Source organism: Oratosquilla oratoria, unplaced genomic scaffold (assembly GCF_046742065.1).
Source record: "Oratosquilla oratoria isolate Oo_2021 unplaced genomic scaffold, ASM4674206v1 SCAFFOLD67, whole genome shotgun sequence".
NCBI lineage: Eukaryota > Metazoa > Arthropoda > Malacostraca > Stomatopoda > Squillidae > Oratosquilla > Oratosquilla oratoria.
In genome coordinates this window covers 407981-434187 of record NW_027467731.1, presented here as the reverse complement: position 1 = coordinate 434187, position 26207 = coordinate 407981, and the positions used below count along the sequence as shown (strand labels likewise).

General features: G+C 37.9%; 1 protein-coding gene across 2 annotated transcripts; it reads left to right on the top strand.

Annotated features, from left to right (window-relative positions):
- On the top strand, window positions 1-25951 carry LOC143023853 (uncharacterized). 2 transcript variants are annotated; one of them, XM_076182498.1, is made up of 7 exons: window positions 1-138; window positions 327-1354; window positions 1536-1672; window positions 1860-1962; window positions 9793-9963; window positions 11248-11398; window positions 21170-25951. In XM_076182498.1, exons 1-7 carry the CDS (start codon window positions 111-113, stop codon window positions 21373-21375), a joined length of 1824 nt encoding a protein of 607 aa, XP_076038613.1. In that variant the 5' UTR covers window positions 1-110; the 3' UTR covers window positions 21376-25951. The 2 variants fall into 2 exon arrangements, with proteins under 2 accessions (XP_076038613.1, XP_076038614.1); XM_076182499.1 differs by having other exon boundaries at window positions 13-138; window positions 530-1354; window positions 21170-25949.
- The last annotated feature ends 256 nt before the right edge of the window (window positions 25952-26207 follow it).

The window sequence follows — 26207 nt, the reverse complement described above, 5'->3', positions numbered from 1 at the left end:
GATACGAGCAGACGAAGATGTACGAGAACGAAGAATATTGTGTGTTGTAAAACAAACGAAAAAACATTTAGTGATAAAAGAATACATGAAATACTGACACCCTTCACTTCATGAACTTTGAACAGATAGTGAGAATTGGTAAATATGCTTGCCCTGCATGATGTAGATATAAAAAACATAGTCAATTTAATGTAATGAACATAAAGTTTATGTAAAGTATAATTGAGTTACTCGTATTTCTCCAAAGATGAATAAGATAGACTAGTCAAAGCCATCAGACAATAGTGTTCATTAAGAACTTATGTCATTACTCTGATTCTTCTCAGGCCGGGCAACATGTTCGAAGATTTTGACCAAAGAAGTGAAATTTTATCCTGCTACTAATAAATATTCAAATATTGCTAGAAATTTGTCAACATTACTTCCATCAGCATTCAAAACAAAACCTGTAATACTTTATCGGTTTCATAGGTGTAACATTGTTAACCACAAAGTATTGACGTTCATTAAATTCAGTATCTTTTCACAGTCTAGAATAAGAATGGATAACAAATCATCAACTTCTACTAAAAGTCAGGAATTGCCAGAAAATGCTGATTGGGCATCTTATGAATGGAATGGTTCTTCACCAGCAGATGATTGGTTACTAAAGCAAACCTCTGATCACAGTGGAGATGATGAATCCTGTCAGGGTTCTATTGTGAATATGCATACTAAAGCACATCAGCCATTCTATGGTGAATCTAGCAAAAGAGACAGAGAATCACACATGCAATTTGAGTCATTGCCACCAGCTAAAAAGGCATTTGTGTCACCTCCATCTCCTTTTCATAAGGAGGAGAGTGATAGCAATCAGAAAACAGAACTTTCTTATGACTTGAAAGTAGAAGAGTGTAATAAGAGTTCAGACAGTAATGAAAGCCCCTTTAAACTAATGCCAGACTTTTCTAAGCCAGTCAATGTCAGAAATAAAGACATGAAGATAGACTCACTGAGTAATAGTTATTATGACAGTTACTCGGTGATGTCAGAAAGTATGAGTACAAATCCTGATGGGAGCATGTTCAATTCAATTAGTAGTATGTGGGACACAGAAAGTGAATCAGTCAAAGCTGGACCACAATCTCTTGAAGAGAGAGAGGAGCAATTTCCACTAGAATTAAATAAAGAGGAACCCAGTGAGTCTTCTAAGACCATAAGAGAAGAGTTACAGGAAGAAGTTGTACCAGTTAAGAAGAAAAAGAAGAACAAAAAGAAGAAAAAACTCAAAGTCAATGATGAAGGTGAAGAGAATGCTAAAGAAAAGAAGCCTCGGCCAAATTACTTTGTAGGAATTCAGATTTCATGTCCAGAGGTGAGGCACAAGTTTTTTTTAGATTTAGCGTTAGTTTGACAATCTATGTGCATCTCAATCCAATTACAAGTAATCACAAATTGGCTTTAATATTTGGTATATTGTAATGATATAATTGATCAGAGTAGTAATAAAATTTTAGACTAAAAAAGGATATTAAAACCTCAATCATGTTCTACAGATACATCAAGCAATTGTTCAAGTTCAGGAACATATGATTCAGACAGATCCAGAGTTATCCAAAGTTCTTGTAGATGTTGCAACAGCACATATAACTCTACTAGTTGCAACAATATCAGATGAAAATGCATTGCATGTGTAAGGAATTATTTTTTCTTTTGAATAGATTTGTTGTATGCCTTTTTGTAGTAGCAAGCATTTCTTTTATTTGAAGCAAATGATGAATATTGTTGTCTCCAAACAAGGGGTGAGTGCATGAAAGTTAATTTTGAATTTGTTTAGTATAGTTGAGGAGATAAAACTGATTTAATTTCTTGTATTACAGAGCTTGTGCTGCATTAGATCATTGTGGTGCACAGCTTATGGAGGATCTCGAAGCAAACCCATTAAAACTAACCTTCTCTGGTGTAGGACACTTTTCTCACCAAGTTAGTAGCTGTATAGTATTGTGATTACTTCATGATAAGATTACCATGAGTTTTAAAGTTAAAAACATGCCAATATCAATAAATTTATTGCCACATTTCTCCCTTGGTTCAGCTTCAAAGGAAGTATAAACGTACAATTGCAGCATTTAATTCAGCTTGTTTTCATAAAACACCCTATATATTTCAGGTTGATTTTTTTTTTTTTTTTTTTTTTTTTTTAGAAGGTAAATTGAGAGGGGGTGATAGATGGAGAAAGGAAAAGGACAGAAGGTATGAAGGTGCTTAAAATTAACAGTTTAAATGAGAAAGAAGAGGAGTACAAGAAGAAGCTGAGAGAGGAGTGGGAGGGAGTGAAGGATAGAGTAGAACTAGGAGTGGAGGAGGAATGTGGATGGTTCAAGGAGGGAGTCACAAGGTATGCAAAGATGGTGTGTGAAACAGGGAGGATGGGAGGAAATAGAAGGAAGGGTAGTGAGTGGTGGAGTGAGGAAGCAAAGAATTGTTGTACATTACGATCGTGTTCTCGAGTACAGCCAGCGATAGTTATATTGTCAAGATATGGAAATGCACACTAAGTTTTCTTCTTTCACAAGCTTATCCATGGATCATTGAAAGACTGGTACTCCATTTGCCACTCCAAATGGAACCCTACAAAATTGATATACGCATCCATTGGCCTCAAAAGCAGTGTATTTCTTGTCCAATTCTTTCAGTGGAATTTGGTGATATGCACTTTTCAAGTCAAAAGTTTAGAACACATGGTATATTGATAGTTCATTCACATAGGTGTTGATTCTTGGCAATGGATAAGCATCTAGCTCTGTGTATAGATTCATAGTTTGTGAGTAATCCACACACATCCTTTTCTTATGTCGATTCATTGGATCCTTCACTACAACAACTTGGGCCCTCTATGGGGATAAGCTATTTTCAATAATACCCTCAGCAAGTAGACAGTTTATTTCCGTTTCAATGAATTCTCTGTCATCTTTACTGTAACATCTTGACTTAGTGACAAATACAGTTTGGTGACAAATATTGAAAAAGAGAAGGCTCATCTACAGCAACTGCCGCCAGAGAACAATACGAGTTAGTATCAGGAAATTTGAGCATAGGTTATAGTCCACCATATTAATGACTACATACTGGTGCTGTTGTTGGAAGTCCTGGCCAAACAGTGTCCCACAGCACAAATCCTTCATCAGTGCAAGACGAGTGGAAGGATAAGTTTGTCCATTGAGATCTAGCGTTAAGTCAACTTTAACATAACCATGAGAGTTAGTGTGCAACAATTTCTGAGCTAAAGTGACATCTTTACCAATTCGATGAATTAGAAGTTTCAAGTCCCGTACAGGTTCCTCGTCTATGTAACTGTCATCACTGCAGGAATTGACAAGTGTCGATAACTTTTGTCCATTTATTGTTGTCGAGGTGTCCGCTAGATGGAGGCTCTGAGGGAAAGTGGTGCCTAAGATAGTGGCAAGGACTGAAAGTTGGGAAGAGTCAAACATAGTAGCTGTAGGGGTCTTACCTGTAGGTGCCATCACCTTGGACATACACACACGAGTGAAATGGCCTTTCTTACCACACTTATTACAGGTAGAATTTCAAGCAGAACAAGTAGTACACTTATGGCGTAGTCCTCCTCAGAAATAGCATCTACTCTTCATGGATAGGATGGCTGCAATACCTGATCTTCAACAGTCACCACACAATCCTCAGGCATAGGTTTATTCTTCACAGTATCATCCCATGTCTGGGTATGATCAGGGGTCATCACAGCAGCACTGTGCACAAAGTGAGGAATTATGGGACTAAGAGCTGGTATTGTGTTGAGCCAAGTCTAAAGAATAAGCTTCATCATAAGCCACCTGTAAATTTAAAGTCTTATTTTCCAAGAGACATTGGCAAATCAAAGGTGAGGTTAGACCATTAATAAAGACAACCCTAGTTAACTCTTCCTTATAATGTTCTGCACAAACCACCTTTAGGTTATAATCCTTACCTAACTTAAGTAGTTATCTCAAAAACTCATCTAGAGATTCACTGGACTTTTGTTGACGAGTCGCGAGCAAGTGCTTAGTGAATATTTCGTTGGGTGTCTTTACATACAATTTTTGTACAACAGAAACATCAGAATCATAATTAGTATATTCCTTGATGTACTCATAAAGGTTATGACTATCACAGTTCACAAGAGTTCTTAGTATGTCAGGTGCATTTTCTCCACACTCTTGTATGAAATTGGAGAAAGTCTTGTACCAGTGTTTCCACTCTTGCACTGCAGTTGAAGAGCTGGGGTCCAAATCCAGACAGGCCAGCCTCAATAGTTTTTCCGTTATCCAGTTAATTAAATTGTGATAACAATAAGAGACTTGGCTGCTGTTCCCAAGTTTTAATTAACTGGAACACCAATAGACCTGAAAATACATTACAGTATGTAATTTATATAATATAATAAACGTGAAGTCAGAAAATGCCACAGTTTATACAATATTTCTTACACATTTACTGAACATACAGAACTCATCATATGAGTAGGCACAACATAATATATAAGACATAGTATATGATATTCACATAATGATTGAATAAGTAGAGGAAAGGAATTAACTTAACATAGAGTCATGACTGTTACTCCAACCAGTCCCAAACAGACTGTGATGACATAGCCAGACAGCTTTGTCTACAGTTTACAGAGTATAACATGCAGCCAAACAAAGGACTCAAAGTATGAAAAAGTTCAATGACAAAATATGACGATGGGTAAAAGAAAATACCAGATACAGAAGTAATGAAGAACCATCGAGACTGGATTTCATATCTACAACAGAACCTGAAATTGTGGATAAAATTTGATACAAGACACCATTTGGAAAGAGTGACCCCATACTAATAGAGGTTGAAATAAAGGAGGAAATATATATAGAGAAAAATGAGAAATACAGAAAAGGAAGACTGATGTACAACAAAACAGACTTTGGGAAACTTAAGAAATTCTTTCAAAATACAAGTTGGGAAAAATTCTACAATGAAGTGACAGAAGTGCAAGAGAAATGGATGGTTTTGATGGAAATTTATAATGAAGGAATGAATAAATATGTATCAAGACAGAAATAGGAAAAGGTGTACATTAAGTGTTGGTTCAACAGAAGCTACAGTGAGGTAAAAGATAAAAGATATAAAGCTTGGAAAAAGATGGAAAAAAAATAACCTGGAAAGTGGCAAATGTATATCAACCATAGAAATGAATATTTAAAAGTGCACAGAAAAAGAAAGTACAAAAAAGACATCATAGAAAAATGTAAAGATCAACCCAGACTATTCTATAGATATGTGAATGGTAAACTTAAAAATTAACAGGAAATGGTGAAACTATGCCACAGAAATATATAATATACAGAAGATTTAGAAATAGTTGAAGTCATGAACAATCACTTTAAGTCTGTTTTCACTAGAGAAAAATACAGCATTGGGATGAAGGAAGTGAAGTGCGATCCCCCCCCCCCCCATGAGGGAAATAATAATAACACAAAAAGAAATAATGAATCAGTTAACAAACCTTGATGTCAGGAAATCACACAGCCCAGACAGAATTGCAGATTGGATATTAAAAGAATGTAAAGAAGAATTAATGGACAAAATATATAACATAAGTTGCTCATTCAAAGAAAAAAAAACACCAAAGGACTGGAAAAATGCCAATATTGTACCAATATATAAAGGAAGGAACAAAGAAGAACCAAATTACAGACCAGTCTCCCTTACAAGCACTGTAGCCAAAATTTGTGAAAAAATGATCAAGAATAGATGGGAGAAAACAATATAATAAACCCAATTTGGATTCAGACAGGGAAGATCATGTGCCACAAACTTAATCTCTTTCTACTCAAGACTAATAGATATAATACAAGAAAGGTATGGATGGGCTGATTATGCTTTCATAGACTTACTAAAAGCCTTCGACAAAACACCTCACAAAAATTATTTTAAAAACTGGAAAACATAGGAGGGATACAAAGTAAATTACTAAACTGGATGGAGGATTTCTTGCTTGGCAGAAAAATTAAAGTATTGCTCAGAGAAAAGTGTTCAGGTTGGGTGGAGGTGATTGGTGGAGTTCCACAGGGATCGGTATTGGCTCCAATAGTATTTATGTGAATGACATGGATGAAGATGTGGAATGTTCATGAGCTTCTTTGCAGATGATGCTAAATTGCTGAGGAAAGTGAATACTGAAATGGATTGTGAATCACTACAGAGAGACCTAAACAAGGTTTGGAAATGGAGTCAGAAGAGGGAAGTAGACATCATCATTAAGAAATGTAGCATAATGGAGTTCAGAAAAAGTACAAAAAAAATAATATATGAACAATATAAAATTGGAACAAAGGAAATAAAGAAAGTGGGATCTGAAAAAGACCTGGGAGTAATTATCTCAAATGACATGTCCCCTGATAAACAGATAAACAAAATTGTCGGAGAATCTTACAACCTGCTAAGATCAATAAAATTGGCTTTCATCTATTTAGATGAATTTTTTTTTTTTTTTAAATACTAGTCACACTAATAAGGCCTAGACTGGAGTATGCTGTGACACTATGGTCACCCAGTACCAAAAAGAATATAAAGAAAATTGAAAGAATCCAGAGAGCAGCCACGAAAATGGCCCCAACACTTTCAAACCTGTCATATGAGGAGAGATTGTCTAAATTGAAATTACCGACTTTGGAACAAAGAAGAGAGTGGACCTACTGATCATCTACAGAATCATGAAAGCTACAGTAGTCCTTCATAGAAACGACTTACTAAATTGGGTAAGAGAAATACAAGGGGAGATGAAAAGAAACCAAAGAAAATAGTAATAGAAGAGACCTAAAAAAAAAAAAAAAAAAAGTTTTCCACACAGAGTGGTGAACATCTGGAACAAAATGGATGAAACAATAGTGTGTGCAAAAACTGTGCACGAATTTAAGAGCAAACTATACACTGCAAGATACAAAGACGGGGGGACACCACGAGCATAGCTCCCTTTCCCATAAGATACAACTATGTAAATATATTCCACTCCCACACAATCCACTCCCATTCACCACTCTTGTTACCTTCACATCTTAACTCCTCATGCATGAAGACTTATCCATGTTTCCTGCCCACTGCCCAGGTGAGAGGCAATGCAGAAAGACACAACATATCCACAGCAAGGCCACTTCACTTATTTGGCAATCCCCCCCACCTCCCTCTCTATCCCTTCATATGGAAAATAGAGAAGACAGGGAAAAACCCCTTTGGGCTGCGTCAACGTATCATCCATACACAGCCATTTTCCACTCACCCTTATCCTCTGCCTTCTCCCTTCCTTGTTCAACTGACATTCCCCTCATGCCCAAAGCCCCTTTCACCCCATCCATCCATCTCATCCTCAGTCATCCCCTCAAATTTACTCCATCCATCTGTACCTTCCACACTTACTAATTAATCTTTCTTCACTCATTCTTTTCATGTGTCTAAAACATCCTAATACTCTTTCATCAGCCCTATCTGCCATCTCCTTTTCCACCCCTGCTCTCTCCCTCATCTCATTTTTCACTATCCATCCGAGTAACCTCTATCGTACTTCTCAGACACTTCATCTCAAACATTTAAACTTTTTGCTGCCTATCTCAAACTCTCTCTGCACCATACAATGTCATCAGCACAATCATCCCTTCATATAATTCTTTTTGCATCCATTCCCAGATGTATTTCTCAAGACACTTTTTAATCCCCAAGTACATTTACTTGCCTCTCTCAGTCTACAATTTACCTCTACCCCCACTCCTCCATTTCCTGCAACATACAACCCTAAATGATTAAAACTATCTACTTCCTCCAGCCTCACTCCTTTAAGACTTACTTCCAGCTCACTGCCATCATCTCCCCTTGTACATCTCATCTCCTTGCTTTTATTCACATTTACCTTTAACTTTCTCCTATTGCATACCATCCCAAACTCTGTCTATAACTCCCTCTGACCTTGCCACAAACACAGTGTCATTCACAAACCAAATATATACATACATACATACATATACCAAGGCTTTTTCCCCCTTACCAGGGAGGTAGCCAAAAAGGACAAGGCATAAAATCATTCCCACCCATTCCATCCCCGAAAACACTCCACACCCCTCCACCCTCCCTCCCATCTTAGCACCTCCTAGATGACGGGTCATCCCTGCACCCTGTCCACTGCCCTGGTGTCAGAAGCAGTGTCGCAGGACACAGCACATCCACAGCAAGGCCGCTTCATTAAATCGGCGACCCCCCCTCTCCGTTCCCCCATATAAAGGAGAGGACGGGGAGAAATCCCTTCAGGCTGCGTCAAAATTTTTGCTCGCACACACTACCTCACCCCCCATTCCACCTCATGCATCACAACATTTTCCATATACAACCATTCTCCATTCACCCCTGTCTTCTGTCCTCTCCCGTCCTTCCTCAACAGACATTATTCCCCTCTTCCCCAAAGCCCCCTTCACCCCATCCATCTCATCCTAGGACGTCCCCTCATGTTCACTCCTTCCACATCTGCCTTCCATACCTCCTTTACTAGTCTTTCTTCACTCATTCTTTCCATGTGTCCAAACCATCCTAATACTCTTTCATCAACCCTATCTCCCAACTCCCTTTCCACCCCTGTTCTCCTCCTCACCTCCTCATTTCTCACTCTATCAAGCCTAGTAACCCCCATCATACTTCTCAGACACTTCATCTCAAACACATTCAAGTTCCTTCTCTCTTCCTCTCTTATGTTCCATGTTTGTGCTCCATACAGTGCTGTTGGCACAATCACTCCCTCATACAGTCTCCTCTTAGCATCCATTCCCAAATTTCTATTCCTCATTACACTTTTTAAACCACCAAGGCATTTACTCGCTTCTCTCAATCTACATTCTACGTCCACCTTCACTCCACCTTTTCCTGCCACATTTGCACCCAAGTATCTAAAACTATCCACTTCCTCCAGTTGCTCTCCCTTAATGCTCACTTCCAGATTACTGCCACTTTCACCCCTTGTACATCTCATCACCTTACTTTTACCCACATTTATCTTCAGCTTTCTTCTATCACACACTCTCCCAAACTCTGTCACCAACTTCCTCAATCCCTCCTCCGATCCTGCCACAAGCGCAGTGTCGTCCGCAAACAACAGCTGGCTCACCTCCCACTTTTCTCCATTTTCCTTAACCATCTCCAATCCCTGACCCACTACCCTTGCATTCACCTCTCGCACCACCCCATCCATGTATAAGTTGAACAGCCAGGGTGACATAACACATCCCTGACGAAGTCCCACCTTTACCTCAAACCACCCACTCTCTCCATTTCTAATCCTGACACAAGCTCTACTACTCTCATAAAAACTCTTGACAGCTCCAAGAAGCTTTCCTCCTATCCTGTATATCCGCATAACCTCCCACAGTGCCTTTCTGTCTACCCTGTCGTAAGCCTTTTCCAGATCCATAAAGGCCCAGAAAACATCCTTCCCCTTTCCTATAGCTTTCTCACATATCTGTCTTACCACAAAAATCTGATCTACACAACCTCTACCTGTCCTAATATATACCCATATATAAATATATATATATATAAATATATACCCATATACAAAAATTAAAAAGATGGGAATTATTATTATTATTATTTTTTTTAATGACAGAACCTGGAAATATTTCAGATTTGGCAGACCCTCTAGGCAAAAACAGAATGCACTATTTGGTTGTGACATTCATGTCTTTGGCCAGTCATAACTTTGGAATATTTAATTGTCTTTTTATCTCTTGCCTGCAGACAGTGTATGTCAAGATTGTGGAGGATGAGGGTTATGAGCGCCTAATAGACATTGGAATGGAAGTTCGAAGGGTGTTTAATGAAAAAGGAGTAATTATGCCGGATGAACGCCCACTTCATCCGCACCTAACTATTGCCAAGATGTCCAAGGCACCACGGGGCAGAGGAAAAGTAAGTATTTTTTTATTATGCCTTAGAGGATGTCACATGTAGACTAATAATTGATTTGGTTTAATGTCACGAAACTCCCCCAATCACTATGATATTAACATTTGTTGCCCCAAGTTTCAATGCCTAAAATTCCCATAACCTCAATGTCTCATGGCAGCTGTCAACTGCCCTCAAGCCCTTCCGTGGATCTCTCTGGGAAGAAACATTGAACTTGTTTGTTTTATAAATGTAGGACTTTCAGAGTCACCAGCTTACAGTAGTAGAAAGGGAGCAGATACACATTTCCAGCTCATTTTATATGAAAAGGTGGAGTAAATACAACTAAAGTTGATAGATCTTGGGCCTGGTCAAGAGATCAAGTAGAGCAGCACCTCTAGATGGATGTGAAAGTGTTGACAGGTTTGAAAGGTTTGGAAGATGGGTTGCAGGGAAATGATTCTCTGATGTCTGTCTCATACAACCACTACTTCCAAGTACTCATAATTGTCCCCATGTTAACTTGAACAATGTTTAAAGATTATCCTCCTTTTCTCAGTGTCTTGGTACAGTAAGATAGGCTACGAGTAACATAGGAGAAGTAACTTGCCTTGTTACTGAATATCAGCTAAAGGTAAATGGCTGCTAGCTGACAAACAAGTCAATGTATATACTGAGTGTATATACTTAGATTAACCTCTTCAATATAAGTCAAATTCTTGCACGCATCATTGAATGCCTGATGTATGATGATGTATCACAGTACTTGCATTATTAAATATAAAGTCACTGCTGATTTACTTGTTCTCTTTAGCTCTGAGTAGTAATAAACACAGAAAAGGAAATAAAGCCAGTTCACAGAATTCGGGGGTCACTCATCTACAACTACAAAATAAATATAATCAGGACGCCAATGCCAGCATGCTAAACCCACTCGCACCTCATGACTGACACCTAGATAGGCGTCATTGTATGGATGAGGTTAAGCTGTCTCATGTGTATTATTTGTGCTTGTAGGTGCTCAAGTTGAGTTGGTTACCTAGGAACTTGCCAGTGATCACCAAGACTGAGGGAATTGAAGTGTAGTTATGCATTGATTTGAATTTTGACTCTAATGATGGATGTAGAGGAATAGCTCATGTGTATGTATATATATATATGTATATATATATATATATATATATATATATATATGGTGTATATATATACCATACGAAATTTTGTTACTGAGTGAAATCACAACATTCAGTGTATTTAGAATTAAGCTGGGTCTACTTTTTGTCATTATCGTTTGTTTATTTTTTCCAGTGTGGTCCTCGAAAAGTAGATTCTTCAGCATTTGCAGCCTACACTGAAAAATATTTTGGAAGCCAAATGGTATTTAGCCTGCAGCTTTTAGGGATGAACAAACCAAAGGACAGCAAAAGATATTTTTTCAACTCAAGAGAAGTTATTTTTGGTAAGTTTAGTGAAAAAAAAGAGGTGCTTGGAAGACAGTAAGGCAAAATTACATTTATGTCCCTATTTCCATCAGTCATGTACTGTATATTAAATAAGAAAAGATGAGGTGAAAGCAGTTATTAAAATGAGAGCAGGCAAGGCACCTGGATTAGGGAGGTGTTATGCCAAGTGTCTAAAAAAGGAGGTACAGTGAGGGTGGACTGGCTGGTGAGGTTGTTTAATGTGTGTCTAAAAGAGGGTAGAGTGCCAGAGGACTGGATAGCACCACTTTACAAGGGAAAGGGGGACAAGTGTAAGTGTAGTAGTTTCAGAGGTATCAGTCTGTTGAGTGTAGTTGGGAAAACTTATGGGAGGGTTTTGATTGAGAGGATTAGGAGAGGAACATAGAAAGTAATTGGTGAGGAACAGTGGGTTTAAGAAAGGCAGGGGTTGCATGGATCATATTTTTGTGGTAAGATAGATACATGAGAAAGCTTTAGCAAAGGGTAAGGATGTCTTATGAGCCATATGGATTTGGAAAAGGCTTGACAAAGTAGACAGGAAGACATTGTGGGAGGTTTTGTAGATATATAGGATAGGAGGATAACTGTTAAGAGCAGTCAAGATTTTTATGAGAGTAATAGAGCACATGGAAAGAATGAAAGAAGAAAGATTAGTAAAAAAAAGGTGTGGAGGGCAGAGGTGGATGGGAGTGAACATGAGAGGGTGACCGAGGATGAAATGGATGGCTGGGGTAATAGGGGCATTGAGAAAGAGGGGGATGTCTGTTGAGGAAGGAAGGAGGAAGACAGAAGATAGGGGTGAGTGAAGAATGGTTGTATATGGATGATGCTGTGATGCATGGAAGGGGATGGGGGTTAGGGAGGGGTAATGTGTGAATGATACCATGTGCAGCCCAAGGGGATTTCTCCCCATTTTCTCTTTTTCTGCATGAGAGGACAGAGCAGGGGTTCACCTATTAAATGTAGTGGCCTTGCTGTGGATGTGCTGTGTCTTGCTGTTGCCTTTCTGTGGATGTGTTGTGTCTTGCTGCATTGCTTCTGACCCAGGACAGTGGGCGATATGCAGTGATAATCCCTCATTCAGGAGGAACCAAGAAAAGAGGGAGGGATGGGTGGTGAATGGGAGTGGAGTGGGTTAAGATGAAATGGGTAGGCATGGAATTATGCATTTTGACTTTGGCTACCTCTCTGGTAAGGGGGAAAGAACCCTTGGTATATGTGTGCATGTATGTATATTTAGATTTGAACTTGTCTATTGTTTGAGCTTGGGCTGTATCATCTAAACTGTTCCACAAATTAGACAACGAAACAGTGTGTGCAAACACTATTCAAGATTTTAAGAAAAAAACTTGATGCTGAGAGATACAAAGACAGTTCACCACAAGCATAGCTCTCTTCCTGTATGATACAACTAGGTAAATACTATGTAAATACATACATGTTTATGCAGTGGTCAGAGTCAGACGTCTGGAAAGAGCTCCGCATAGCTAAGCAGCACTTTGCTGCTAGAAAATTTTGGAATGGCACTAGATGTGTTTACAAAACAGGAAAGGAGTTGTGAATCTAAAGTGACCAAAATGGAGTAATCTTTGTATAATTTAGTGCTGATTACTTAAAAATGGAAGAAAACAATAGTGAATTAACCCTATATGGACCACATATATTTTGGCCGGACAAAAAAAATCATGCGTTTGTTTCTAGGCTATTATGGACCTGAGGAATGTTATAGATAAGTTTTCCTGGCAATTGCTACAGTCTATGCAATAATACAGTACCATGACGAATTAGTCATGTTGGTCACGAGGGAAATGAAATTGGCTAAAGATTGTATTATCAAGATTTATTAAATTATTAGAATATAGAAAGCAATTCTGTTGCTTATCTCGGTAAAAATGAATATCTTATTGAAAAATTAAACTTGAATACAATTTCTTTTGATAGCTTGACATCTTGTTAATGAAAATTAATTGTTTTAAGTATATAAATAATTGAAATATCTTTATATATACTATGGGTTATTAAAAAAAATATATACCTGTTCTTAGCAGTGAAAAACTTGCTGAAAATTGTAGAAATATCATCAATAACACCTTTATTCAAAATATACTTTAGAAAAGAAAACACCTGAACTCCTCAGTGAGAAATCAGTTGGAAAGGAGGAAAATAATAATTATCATGAAAAAAATAGTGCATGTATTTGTTTGTCTCATTCCTTACACTAGAAAATGAGAGGGAGGGATTCACACTATCTCAAGTATGGAATTGTAAAAAACAGTTGTTTCTCTCATTTAGACACAAACTCACTTTGCACTTGATACACCTGATATTGGTGCGACCTGCACATCCAACTCGTTTGCAGTACAAACGAGGATTTTTCACCTCTGGGAAGTGCCTTACTTTATTTAGTCTCGCATCATTCTGGGGCCTGAATTGGCCAACTCTGAATTCTTGTTGATGGTGGAGGAGTTCTCTCACTTGAAGATGGACATCCTCACTTGGGGATATATTTCCCTGCATTGATGAGTGATTCTGACAAGGACATCCTGAAGGTCAGTAGGGAATGTCTTTTTTCCTGGGGAATCCTTTTGGCCTCACAATCTCTTCGGTATACCAGCCATGCCTCATTGATAGTCATGTCAATCATGTGATAGATGAGTCTGTGATAATATTTCTTAGAACGTACCGGGATCCTATATAGTGCTAGAAGACAGTCAGCCAGGTCTACACCTCCCATGTTCTTATTGTACAAATGTACGATGTTAGGCTGTGGAATTTCCACAACTTTCCTCTGACTTCTATCATAGCGTCGTGCAGTGTGAGTTGGATTGCCCTCAGCAAAGGAAGACAATAATGTCACACATTTATTGTCAAACCATTTGACTGTTGTTGCCTGGCTGCCCTCACCAGATAATTTCCATTCCTCAAATGTACCTCTGCCTTTCTTCTTCATGTCAGCGTCCAATGTGAACTTGAGGCCTTTGAGCCGATTTGCCCGGACTGTCCCACAACACCATATATTCCTGTCAGCCAGATGTTCTACAAGTGGTAAAGATGTAAACCAGTTGTCAAAATAAAGTAGGTGATTCTTATTGTTTGGAATGGTCTCAGCCAAGTGTAAGACAATATTAGAGGATGCACCCAGATCTGGAATACCGTCTCCATTCACAGGTTGAATTGAACCTGTGTATGGTATGAAGTCATGAATAAGACCCCCACTGTCTGCAAGAACAAAGAACTTGAAACCCCATTTTCTGGGTTTCATGGGCATGTATTGTTTCATAGAGTGCCTTCCCTTGAAAGGCACCATTTGTTCATCAATGCAAAGGTTTTGTTGCATTGGAAGGTCTTGGAATTTTTTCCGCAAATGGTCTACCATTGGCCTGACTTTGAACAGTTTATCATTGTTTACCTCATCAGTGTTGTCCCGAAGATGTAAGTTGGATTTTATAGTCTCCCATCTGTTGCGACTCATAACTAAAGCAGTATACTCTCTATACCTCCCAAATAATTCACCAGACCAATGGAGACGTGTCTGGGGAGTCCTAATAATGCTGAAATGAATAAGTAGACCTATCCATTGTTCAAGTTCTTGCCTAGTGAGGTTTAGAGGTTTGTTCACATCTTTTTGTGTAGCATACAGATTAGACTGATAGACTATCATATCTAAAAAATCAGGAGTGAAAAACTGTGTGAAATACCGTAATGGGTTTGACTGTGATGGGTTCAAGTCACTGTTGACTGAAGCTGTTTCATTGCCAGGGATAAAATTTGGTAAAGGTGAAGGGGTGTACTCTGTTTTTCTGGTCCAAAAACGTCTTCTAGAGGGCCGAGACGCTTGTGTACTAGTTGATGGGCGTTCAATAGAATCTTGTATTTCCTCTATTTCTTCTAAGTGACCACTAGGGATGTCAATAATAATTTCGTCAACCCTTTCGTTCACATTGACATCCGGTGGCACCTCTGTAAAATACATATTTTGATTAAAATTTCAGAAATAATGAACAACTAGGTAAATACACACACACACACATTTTTGGACCTCTCACTGTATTTCTCACGGGTGGGGATGCCAGCAGGCAAGGCAATTATTGGTTTTAGTCCTCACTTTGTCTTAGTGTATATAAAAAATACTCCCTACCTTGATCGAAATCACTGAAACTTGGGGTGTGAATGGAGTCTAACTCTACTTCCTCTTCCTCCTCTCCATCAGACTCGTCACTCAACCCATTATCTTGTTCAATTGGCATAATTTCTGAATTTTTCCTGCACATTTGCCTGCTTACAGCTCTTGAGTAAAATGAAGATACATCAAACCCTGCAAACAAAGGCATACATACAAAAAATATTAGTAATAAACAAATGAATACACAAATACTGATAAGAAATATTGTGTGCCCTATGTAGATGACGAATTCGTCATGTTGGTCATACGTTTCTTTGTGTGCGCCATATGACCAACATGACGGATTTGTCATCGACATAAAATGAGCTATAGTGTCCTTATTTCATCAAAAAAAGAAACAGTATGACATTCTCAGATATCTATAACTATTCCCATTTCAGAAAAAAATTATTTGCAGCATGTAACATACCTGACAACTCCTCCATGATGAAATAAATAGCACCAGAAATACCACGTTTCACACCACTGTTGATGTTATCAGCTGATGATGAACTGCCCAAGGGACTCTCGACCAATCAGCTTCAAGTGTTGTTCTCTGAGAGAGGAAGCCTAGACGAATTCGTCAGGACAGACACACCGGTTATAACTGCTTTTCTATGCCAGTGAGACTCACCCGAAGCTTGACTGACGAATTCGTCAGGTTGGGATATATAGGGTTAAGGAAAAACATGCATATATACACCAAAGGCTCTTTTTCCCCCTTACATAGTCAAAAAACAAAGGCATAAAAACCACTCCCACCCATTCCATCCCTATCACACTCCACTCCCCTCCACCCTCTTCCCTCCCTCTTTATCTTGGCACCTCCTGGATGAGGGGTCATCCCTGCATCTTGTCCACTGCCCTGGGTCAGAGGCAGTGCTGCAAGACACAGCACATCCACAGCAAGGTCGCTTCATTAAATCAGCAACCCCCCTCTCCATCCCCTCGTGCAGAAAAGGAGAAGACGGGGAGAAATCCCTTCGGGCTGCGTCAAATTTTTCTCTCACATACTCCCTCACCACCTATCCCCCACCCATTCTACTTCATGTATCACAACATCATCCAAATACAACTATTCTCCATTCACCCCTATCTTCTGTCCTCTTCCATCCTTCCTCAACAGACATTCCCCTCTTCCCCAAAGCCCCTTTTACCCCATCTATCCATCTCATCCTAGGTCGCCCCCTTATGTTCACTCCTTCCACCTCTGCCTTCCACACTTCTTTTACTAATCTTTCTTCACTCATTCTTTCCATGTGTCCAAACCATCCCAATACTCTCTCATCCACCCTATCTCCCAACTCCCTTTCCACCCCCCATTCTCCTCCTCATCTCCTCATTTCTCACTCAATCCAGCTTAGTAACCCCTATCATACTTCTCAGGCACCTCATCTCAAACACATTGAAACTCCTTCTCTCTTCCTCTCTTATGTTCCATGTTTCTGCCCCATACAGTGTTGTCAACACAATCACTCCCTCATACAATCTCCTCACATCCATTTCCAATTAAGGCAAAACAAATGGGCAAAAACATGTCTGGACGTAAGTTGGGTGGAATCACCACTGGGGGTAATTCCCAAACTGACATGTTTGAAAGAAACCCCGAAATCTTACCAAAGGTTTGAGAACTACGCATTTTCCGTTTTCACAAGGGAAGGTGGAATTTTGGGTAGAGGGGTAGAAATGGGTAGAGAGCCTAGGTATAAAGATATTGTAAGAAACAGGGAGATTGATGATTTGTTAGATGAAATAATTGAATTAAAAAATGAGCACAGGGCGATGTACAGAGAAATAGCTCAACTAAAAAAAGCAAATGAAGAGACCAACAAGGAGCATGATGAACTGAAAAAGGAACTAAATATGATCAAGGGAGAGAATGAAAGAACAAAAAGTGAGGATATAAACAAAAATAAGGAGCAAATACAGACAGTGACCAAGAAAGTGTAAGAGACGATCAAAGAGACTGACCTCCAAGAGATCAAGAAATAGTGGAAAGTGGAACAAATAAATAAAGAATTATCTTTCAAAGAAATAGTAGAGCAACAAGTGAAGGAAAATGCCAAAGAAACAGTAATTAAAGTAATTAAGGAAAAAGGAAATTTGGTCAGGGACACAGTGGATAAAAAAAAGTGCATTGTAGTTTATGGTATTAAAGAGAAACATGATGTACCTAGATATCTGAGAGAAAAAAGAGATTGCTAAAGCAATTCTGAAGGAGATTCAAGAAGAGGGACAGGATATGGGCAAAGAAAATGAGGAATTGCATAGAGTGGGAAAATATTCTAAAGAAAATCAATATAGGCCATTAGAAATAAAACTTAAGTCTCAAATGATAGCAAAAGCACTATCTAGAACAAAGCCAGCAAATGAAAAAAAAAATAGACTAAAAAGATTTTTTTTTTTTTTTTTTTTTTTTTTTTTTTGAGAGAGAGAGAGAGAGTGAGTGCTGGATCTGAGGCTGAGAAAATGGTTTATAAAAAAAAAGGAAACGAAATAGAAAAGGATGAGAAAGGAAAAATTGAAAATAGCTTATACCAACATGGCATGATTTCAGGACTGAATTAATTAAATGACTAACCGTAATGAGAATTGTAGAAACAAAATTTAAAAGTTCTCCACCACCAAACACTGTGGGACAAGGTCTATACAGCCATTGGATGAAAAATAGAAAGGAAAAACGGGGTGGAGGAGTAATATTTTTTACCAAGGTTTAAATGTGGCCAAGATAACAGAAGGAAAAAACAATGTGGAATTGATTATGATGAAAGTTGAAAGCAGTGACATGAAAAGTAGAAAATTTGTAGTAATGTATGTACCCCGTAAAACACAGTCGTGGACAGAGAGTGATCATTCCAAACTGTTGGAAGACACAAAGAATGAACTAACTGATTTACTGAAAGGAGGAAATATAGTAATTATGGGGGATTTTAACTCAAAAGAAATAGGTTGGGAAGAAATTACAGTGAAGGGTGGAGAAGACCCCTGGGGAAACATACTACTGTATATGACCATTGAATACACAATGACTTGATGGATAAAGGAAAATACCGGGTACAGAAACAATGAAGAACCATCAAGACTAAGTTTAATACTTCCGTCAGAGCCTGAAATTGTGGACAGAATTGATTACAAAACCCCAATTGGGAAGAGTGACCATGTAATAAGAGTTCAAACTAAAAGAACAAATTGATTTGAGAAGAAATGAGAAACATAGAAAAGGAAGACTAATGTACAACAAAATGGATTTTGAGAAACTCGGAAAATTCTTTCAAAATGCAAATTGGGAAAACTTCTTAAATGAAGAAACAAAGATGGAAGAGAAATGGAACATACTAAAAGAAATTTACAATGAGGGAATAAACAAATATGTACCAAAACAGAAGCAAGAAAGGGTATACATAAAAAGCTGGTACAACAAAAATGTAGTGCGGCTAAAGATAGAAGAGACAAAGCTTGGAAAACAGGGGGGGGAAATGAGTAAGTGGCAAACATATATCAAACTAAGAAATGATTATGTAAAAATATGCAGAGATGAAAAGAGAAACTATGAAAGAGACATAATAGAAAAATGCAAGGAACAACCTAAACTATTTTACAGGTATGTAAATGGTAAACTAAAAAACAAACAAGAAGTAGACTGTCCTAAGGGAATTACAAATATAAAGATGTAGAAATGGCTGAAATTATGAACGAACATTTCAAATCAGTATTCACAATTGAAAGTTCACAAAACTGTTAGGAAATAGAGAAAGATACCCCCCAATGAAGGAAATAAATGTGACACAAAAGGAAATCAGGGACCAAATAAAAAACCTTGATGTTGGAAAATCACATGGTCTGGATGGAATTGCAAATTTGATATAAAAAGAATGCATAGATGAGTTGACAGACAAAATACACAAGATAATTAAATACTCAAAGAAGGAAAGGTACCACAGGACTGGAAAAATGCAAATATTGTACCAATATATAAAGGAGGGAACAAGGAAAATGCAACTAACTACAGACCAGTCTCCCATACAAGCACAGTAGCAAAAATATGTGAAAAAGTTATCAAAAGTAGATGGGTAACATCTGGAAGAAAAAAATATACTGAATCCAAAACAATTTGGATTTAGACAAGGACGATCATGTACCACAAACTTGATTTGCTTCTACTCGAGACTGATAGAAATAATACAAGAATGGGATGGATGGATGGATGGATGGACTGTGCTTTTCTAGATCTACAAAAAGCATTTGATAAAGTACCACACAAAAAACTAATAAGAAAAATGGAATCAGTAGGTGGCATTAAAGGAAAATTATTGGAATGGGTGGAAGACTTCTTGACTGGGAGAAAAATTAGGGTAGTAATTAGAGACAAATACTCCACCTGGGAAGAAATGATAAGTGGTGTCCTGTAAGGTTTGGTACTGGCTCCAATCATGTTTGCCATATATATATATAAATGACATGGATGAAGGTGTGGAATGTTATATGAACTTCTTTGCATTTGATGCAAAAATACCAAAGAGAGTAAGTACAGAGGAAGATTGTGAATCACTGCAGATAGACCTAGATAAAATCTGGAAATGGAGTGGGAAGTGAACTTTAACATCAAGAAATGTAGTATAATGGAGTTTGGAAAAATTAAATTAGAATATCGAGGAATTATAAAATTGGTGAAGAAGTCAAAAAAGTGAACTCGGAAAAGGACCTAGGCATAATAATCAGCAAAGACATGTCACCAGACAAACATATCAATAAAATAGTCGGAGAAACCTTCAACCTACTAAGGTCGATGAAAGTGGCATTTGACTATTTGGATGAGGAAATGGTCAAGAAAATATTAGTTACACTGATAAGACCAAAATTGGAGTATGCTGCAACACTATGGACACCCAGTACTAAAAAGAATATAAAGAAATTAGAATACAAAGAGCAATGACAAAGATGGCACCAACACTCTCCAAATTGACATACAAACAAAGATTGTCCAAATTGGAACAACCATCTCTGGAACAAAGAAGAGAAAGAGGAGATCTTCTGACTATAGAATCATGAAAGGAATGGAAATCCTAGATAGAGATGATTTGATAAAGTAGGACAGTGGAAAAACAAGAGGACATAAAAAGAAACTCAAAAAGGATAATTATAGAAGAGATCTGAAAAAGAATAGCTTCCTACACAGAGTGGTGGATACCTGGAATAAATTAGATAAGGCAACAGTGTGTGCAAATACTATTCAAGAATTTAAGAACAAACTTGATGCTGAAAGATACAAAGACGGGTCACTATGAGCATAGCTCCCTTCCTGTATAATACAACTAGGTAAATATAACTAAGTAAATTACATATTTATGCATCTATTAATATGTTTGTGTGTATTTACCTAATTAGTATACAGGAAAAGGAACAATGCTCATTGGATCCTATCTCATATTCTCTAATTATTTATCCTGCCTAGCTTCAAATTGTGATAATTCCCTTCCATTCATCCACTCCAGACTGAAAGTTTGTTTTGACTCAGCCACCCCATGTATAAGTAGGATTAAGGCATTTTTATATATGTGTGATTAATGATATTATTTGATTTGTACCCACTCTCTTTGTTTAACAGATGTACCGCAACTTCTGAATGATGACCATAGTTTATGTTGTTTTCCACGTCGTCCATTTGTGTCACACCACAGAAACTACTCATCACTCGCATCGTCTGAGGAGAGTAGTAGAGTCTGGTCCACTCCAGGACTGGTAACTGTCATGGCCGGGGCCACTATTACAGCAGTGGTGGCTTTTCTTGCAGTCAAATATCTTCGGAGGTAAAGGTTATTTTGTATGCTTACACCTAAAAGAAATGATATGAATAATTTAGTAATTACATAAATCAAGTTGTCATCCTCACTTTTTCAGGAGAAATATTATGTATACCTACATAATTTGGTCAGTTGAGTTTTACACAAAGGTGTAAAGCACTTAAAGTTGTTATTAGAAACATAGAATGCAAAGTTTATCTAAGAATTGTTAATACTTCTTAGTCACTTTTTATACAAATTACGAATCTGTCCACAAGAAATATGTATTGCATTAGAATATGGTTGACTTTTATTGGCAGCTTGTTGAAATGTAGAACTGATAGCAAATGTCAACAGTAGACCATAAGGTCTTGAAATATTGCTTAATTTTAGAGTTCACAAAGAATTGTATGTGTGAGCCTCTCTTTATTATAAGGTAGAAAGGACCTTTAGTACATGTTAAAGAATTGAGAAGGAAAATTCATAATTATTTTGGATAACTGATGTAAAATTTAACTGATAGATGCCTAAGAAGATAATACAGACATACATATACCATGGGCTCATACCCCATTTACCAGGGAGGTAACAAAAGTCAAAAGGTTTAATTTATGCCCACCCACTTCATCTCCCCATTCCACTCCCATCCACCATCCATCCCTCCCTCTCATCTTAGCTCCTCATGGATGATGGATCATCCCTGCATCTCATCCATTGCCCTAGGTCAGAAACAATGCAGCAAGACACAGCACATCTACATCAAGGCAGCTTCATTTATTGGCAACCCCCCCCTCCCTCTCCATCACTTCATGCAGAAACATTGGAGATGGGGAGAAATACCTTCTGGCTGCACCAAAATATCATTCACATGTAACCCATCCTCTACCCACTCCCTTCCAGTTATCTCAGTATCGTTCATACACAGCCATTCTCCACTCAGCCCTATCTTCTTCCTTCTCCCTTCTTTCGTCAGCAGACATCCCCCTCTTGCTCAGTGCCCCTTTCATCCCATCTATCCATCTCATCCTTGGTCGGCCCTTCATGATAAGAAGATTAGTAATAATGATAATTCTTGTCTCAAGTTTCACTGACTAGAAACAACTAGACTTCCAGTGGGAAGACATTTTGGGCTCTTGTCACTGGCCAAAAGTAGTAGGAGGGAAGCAGTTCTCAGTTTTCAGCTCTCCTTTTGTGAAAAGGTGTAAGAAATACATTTAAGCATAATAACATAAGAATAAAGGAGACTGCAAGAGACCATATGGCCTACACTGGGCAGCTCCGTATTAAAGTATCTTAGGCCAGTCCTCAGACCAAGTGTGAGCACTTTGGGTCGGGGGGAGTCTTTCAGATGGAAATGAAAGGGGTTAATGATTTTTGAAAATGGGCTGTAGGGAGGTGGTTCTGTCTGTCATCCATCCTGTAGGATCACCACTAGCAGGTACCTGTCATTGTTGCCCATAGGGAAAAAAACATGATAACTGTTGCCTTGGTTTTCATTGATGGGAAACCTGCAGCATCACAGTAACAAGCAACAGTTCTTTGTTCCCCCCATAGATGTCTCAGGGAAGAAACATTGAGCACTTTCTGTTTTGTATTACAGTATCTTTTTTTATGTCAGTAGAGAAGGAGGGGAGTTCCTAGTTGCCAACTCTATGTGTTTCATTTAATCCTTCTCCCCAGGTCTCTCATGCAAGAGACCCACAGCTACCAAGTACTTGGGGAAAAAATATTGTGTTGTTGTCTAGGGATTGTTAGTGTGAGGCATTATAGAATAAGGTGTTCAGTGTCTTTATACAGGGGGTCCTTGAGTTATGTTGGAGATCCGTTCCTATAGAGCAATGTAAGGTGATTTTCAACACAAGTTGGAATTACCATAGCCTAAGTCACTTGCTTAACCTAAAGCACCCTTAGGTCATATGTATATATCAATAAACAGAACAAGGCCATAGGAAAATGAAAGGGAGACCATAATTATAGTCTTGAAAAATGAAAGGGAGAATATAATTATAGTACAAAAATTTAACAAAAATTAATCTATCTACAGTGGGGGATAAAAACTTGGACACTAAAGTAAAAATAATCAATTTCCTCAAATAAATTACATTATCAGGTACTTACCAGCTCTCTAGTACTTTGTTGGACACCCCTTTCTCTTAATACATTCTTGGAGACATTTAGGAACAAATGCTGCAAAATTTTGAAGCCACACAGGGTCCATATTCTTCCAAATATCCTTGATTGCTACCTCCAACTTGGGGATTGATGAAGTGTCGTGCTCACGTAACTGATCTTTCATGAGTCCCCAGAGGTTCTCAATTGGGTTTAAATCAGGCTAATTACCTGGCCAATCTTTTATATACTCCACATCACAGAATACAAACCATTCTTTAATGAGTTTAGCAGTGCGGCATGGTGCACCATCCTGCATAAAGACATCTATCACTGAATAAAACAGTCCTTCAAATAATCGTTAAGTAGCTCAAAATATCGGTCTGCATTCAGAGTTACATTTTTTGGTAGTATCAAAGGTGGCACCAACACTTAGAATTGATGTACAAACAGAGATTGTCCAAACTGGAACTACCAACGCTGGAAAAAAAGAGGAGATCAACTGGCCATTTACAGAATCATAAAAGGTATGGAAGTCCTTGACAGAGAAGATTTATTAAACTGGGGTAAAAGAAAAACAAGAGGACATGAAAAGAAGCTCAAAAAGGATAGTTATAGAAGATATCTGAAAAAAAAAAAATAATAATAATAATTTCCCACACAGAGTAGTGGATGTCTGGAACAAATTGGACAAAACAATAGTACAGTATGTGCAAAAACCATACAAGAATTCAAGAACAAAGTAGATGCTGAAAGATACAAAAATGGGTCACTACAAACATAGCTCTCTCTCTCTCTCTCTTTCTTTCTCTTTCTTTCTCTATTTTCTTGTTCTTTTGTCTAATGATCATGAGATATATTTTAGAGTGAGGTTTAGTTAATGTGTTAGGGAAGAAGTTATCATCTAAGATATTTTTATTAAACATTTGGACAGTGTTTGCTGTAGTGCAGTGCATACATTCAATCTTGATTAAGTACTCAATAATGCCAGAGATCTGGGTTGATTCTTGCACTCCAATTAGTACTTCAGTCAGCTAACAACTTACATATATCAGTATACCAAAGGGCCCTTTCCCCCTTATGAGGAGATTGGCCCACATATACCAAAAGAATATGTGAATATTCTCTAACAGGACTAGAATACTATTAACTAACTGAAGTACTAACTTGAAGGAGAGGGATTATATTTGGCATCATTAAGTACTTATTTGAGCTTCCAACATAAGCATTGCATTACAGAGAAATCTTAAAGCCAGAAAATTGTGTTAGATACCATTCCAGAAGGCTGCACCACTCTGCAACAACTGCCCACCAGATCCATAGAGCTCTTAGTTGAGATCTTGGGCTTGTGCTAGAGATTGAGTACCAACCTGTTGGATTCCACCCACATTGGAGGTGGGGAAAGTTAGAAGCTTTGTCTCTGGGTAATCGGTGGTGTGATTTGTGATTGGGTTTAATGTTATAGACTCCCCCTATCAGGAAGTCAGGACAGTGCCCATTACAGAGAACATGGCAAGGTTCAAACAGCCCCTTTACCACAAGTAGCAATGCCTTAACCCACAACCAGCAAGCATCCTAGGTAATCAGTAGTTACACTATTTGCTGTTATCTCCAGTTGACATGGATGTGCTCCATGTATCTCCAAAGTTTGTGACTGTGTTTTTGGTGTTACATAATGTTTCATCTGAAGACTTGCTGGTTTAGGTGGGTGCCATGTTTGCAGTGATTTATGTTTGTATATATTCAGATTTAGACCAGTGATGGTTGTCTGCATGTGATAGGCCTGCAGAATTGTATCCCTGTCACCCATCTTCAGAACGTATCAACACCTTTGCCTTCATCTAAAGCTGTACCCCAAAGAGGTTAATACCTGGTATCTAGACTGGGTCCAAGATCTTTGAATGTCAACTTTGTATTTCCTTTATGGGGCATTATACAAGTTTGAATATTCATATTTAAAAGTTGAACAGATTTTCATTTAAAAACTCGCCCAGTTCAATGTCCATTTGCATCATAGATGACTGAAACTGTCTTATATGCATCACAAGTGAGTTTGTACATGAATCATTATAATATTATTGAAGGGGGTGAAGTTGTTATAGGATGATGTTTTCATGTAGATTGTTGAGTGACATTTAACATACAAAATTCCCTCTTTTGTATCAGTGTACAAAATGGGTATTATAGTTTTGTATGAATTTTTGTATACCCCAGGATAGCAGAAGAATGAAGTGGCCATATGCCTTTGAAACATTAACCCCTTCTATTGATTTTCAATATAAATTCAAGACTGGCTTATAATCTGCTCCCTTCATTTCCTTGCATGTAGCTGAGTTAATTTGGTGATAAGTATATTCTATCCACACAGTACTGTATCTTACATTGCCATCTGCTGTCCAATTCAAATGTAGTCTACCTCTCATGGAAAGAGAAAACCACCATGATAGGGCTATAGATAGTGAAGAAAATACAGTTCACAATAGGAAGTATATGTATGTATGTATATATATATATATATATATATATATATATATATATACATACATACATACATACATATATACATACACATACATACATATATACATACACATATATACTACGCCAAGGAAATATAGAATACACAGAAAAATTAGAGATGGCCGAAGTCATGAACAACCAGAGAGAAAATACAAAATTGGGACGTAGATAATAACAAGCAATCTCCCCACATGAGTGAGTTTACAACATCACAAAAAGAAATATCAGAACATC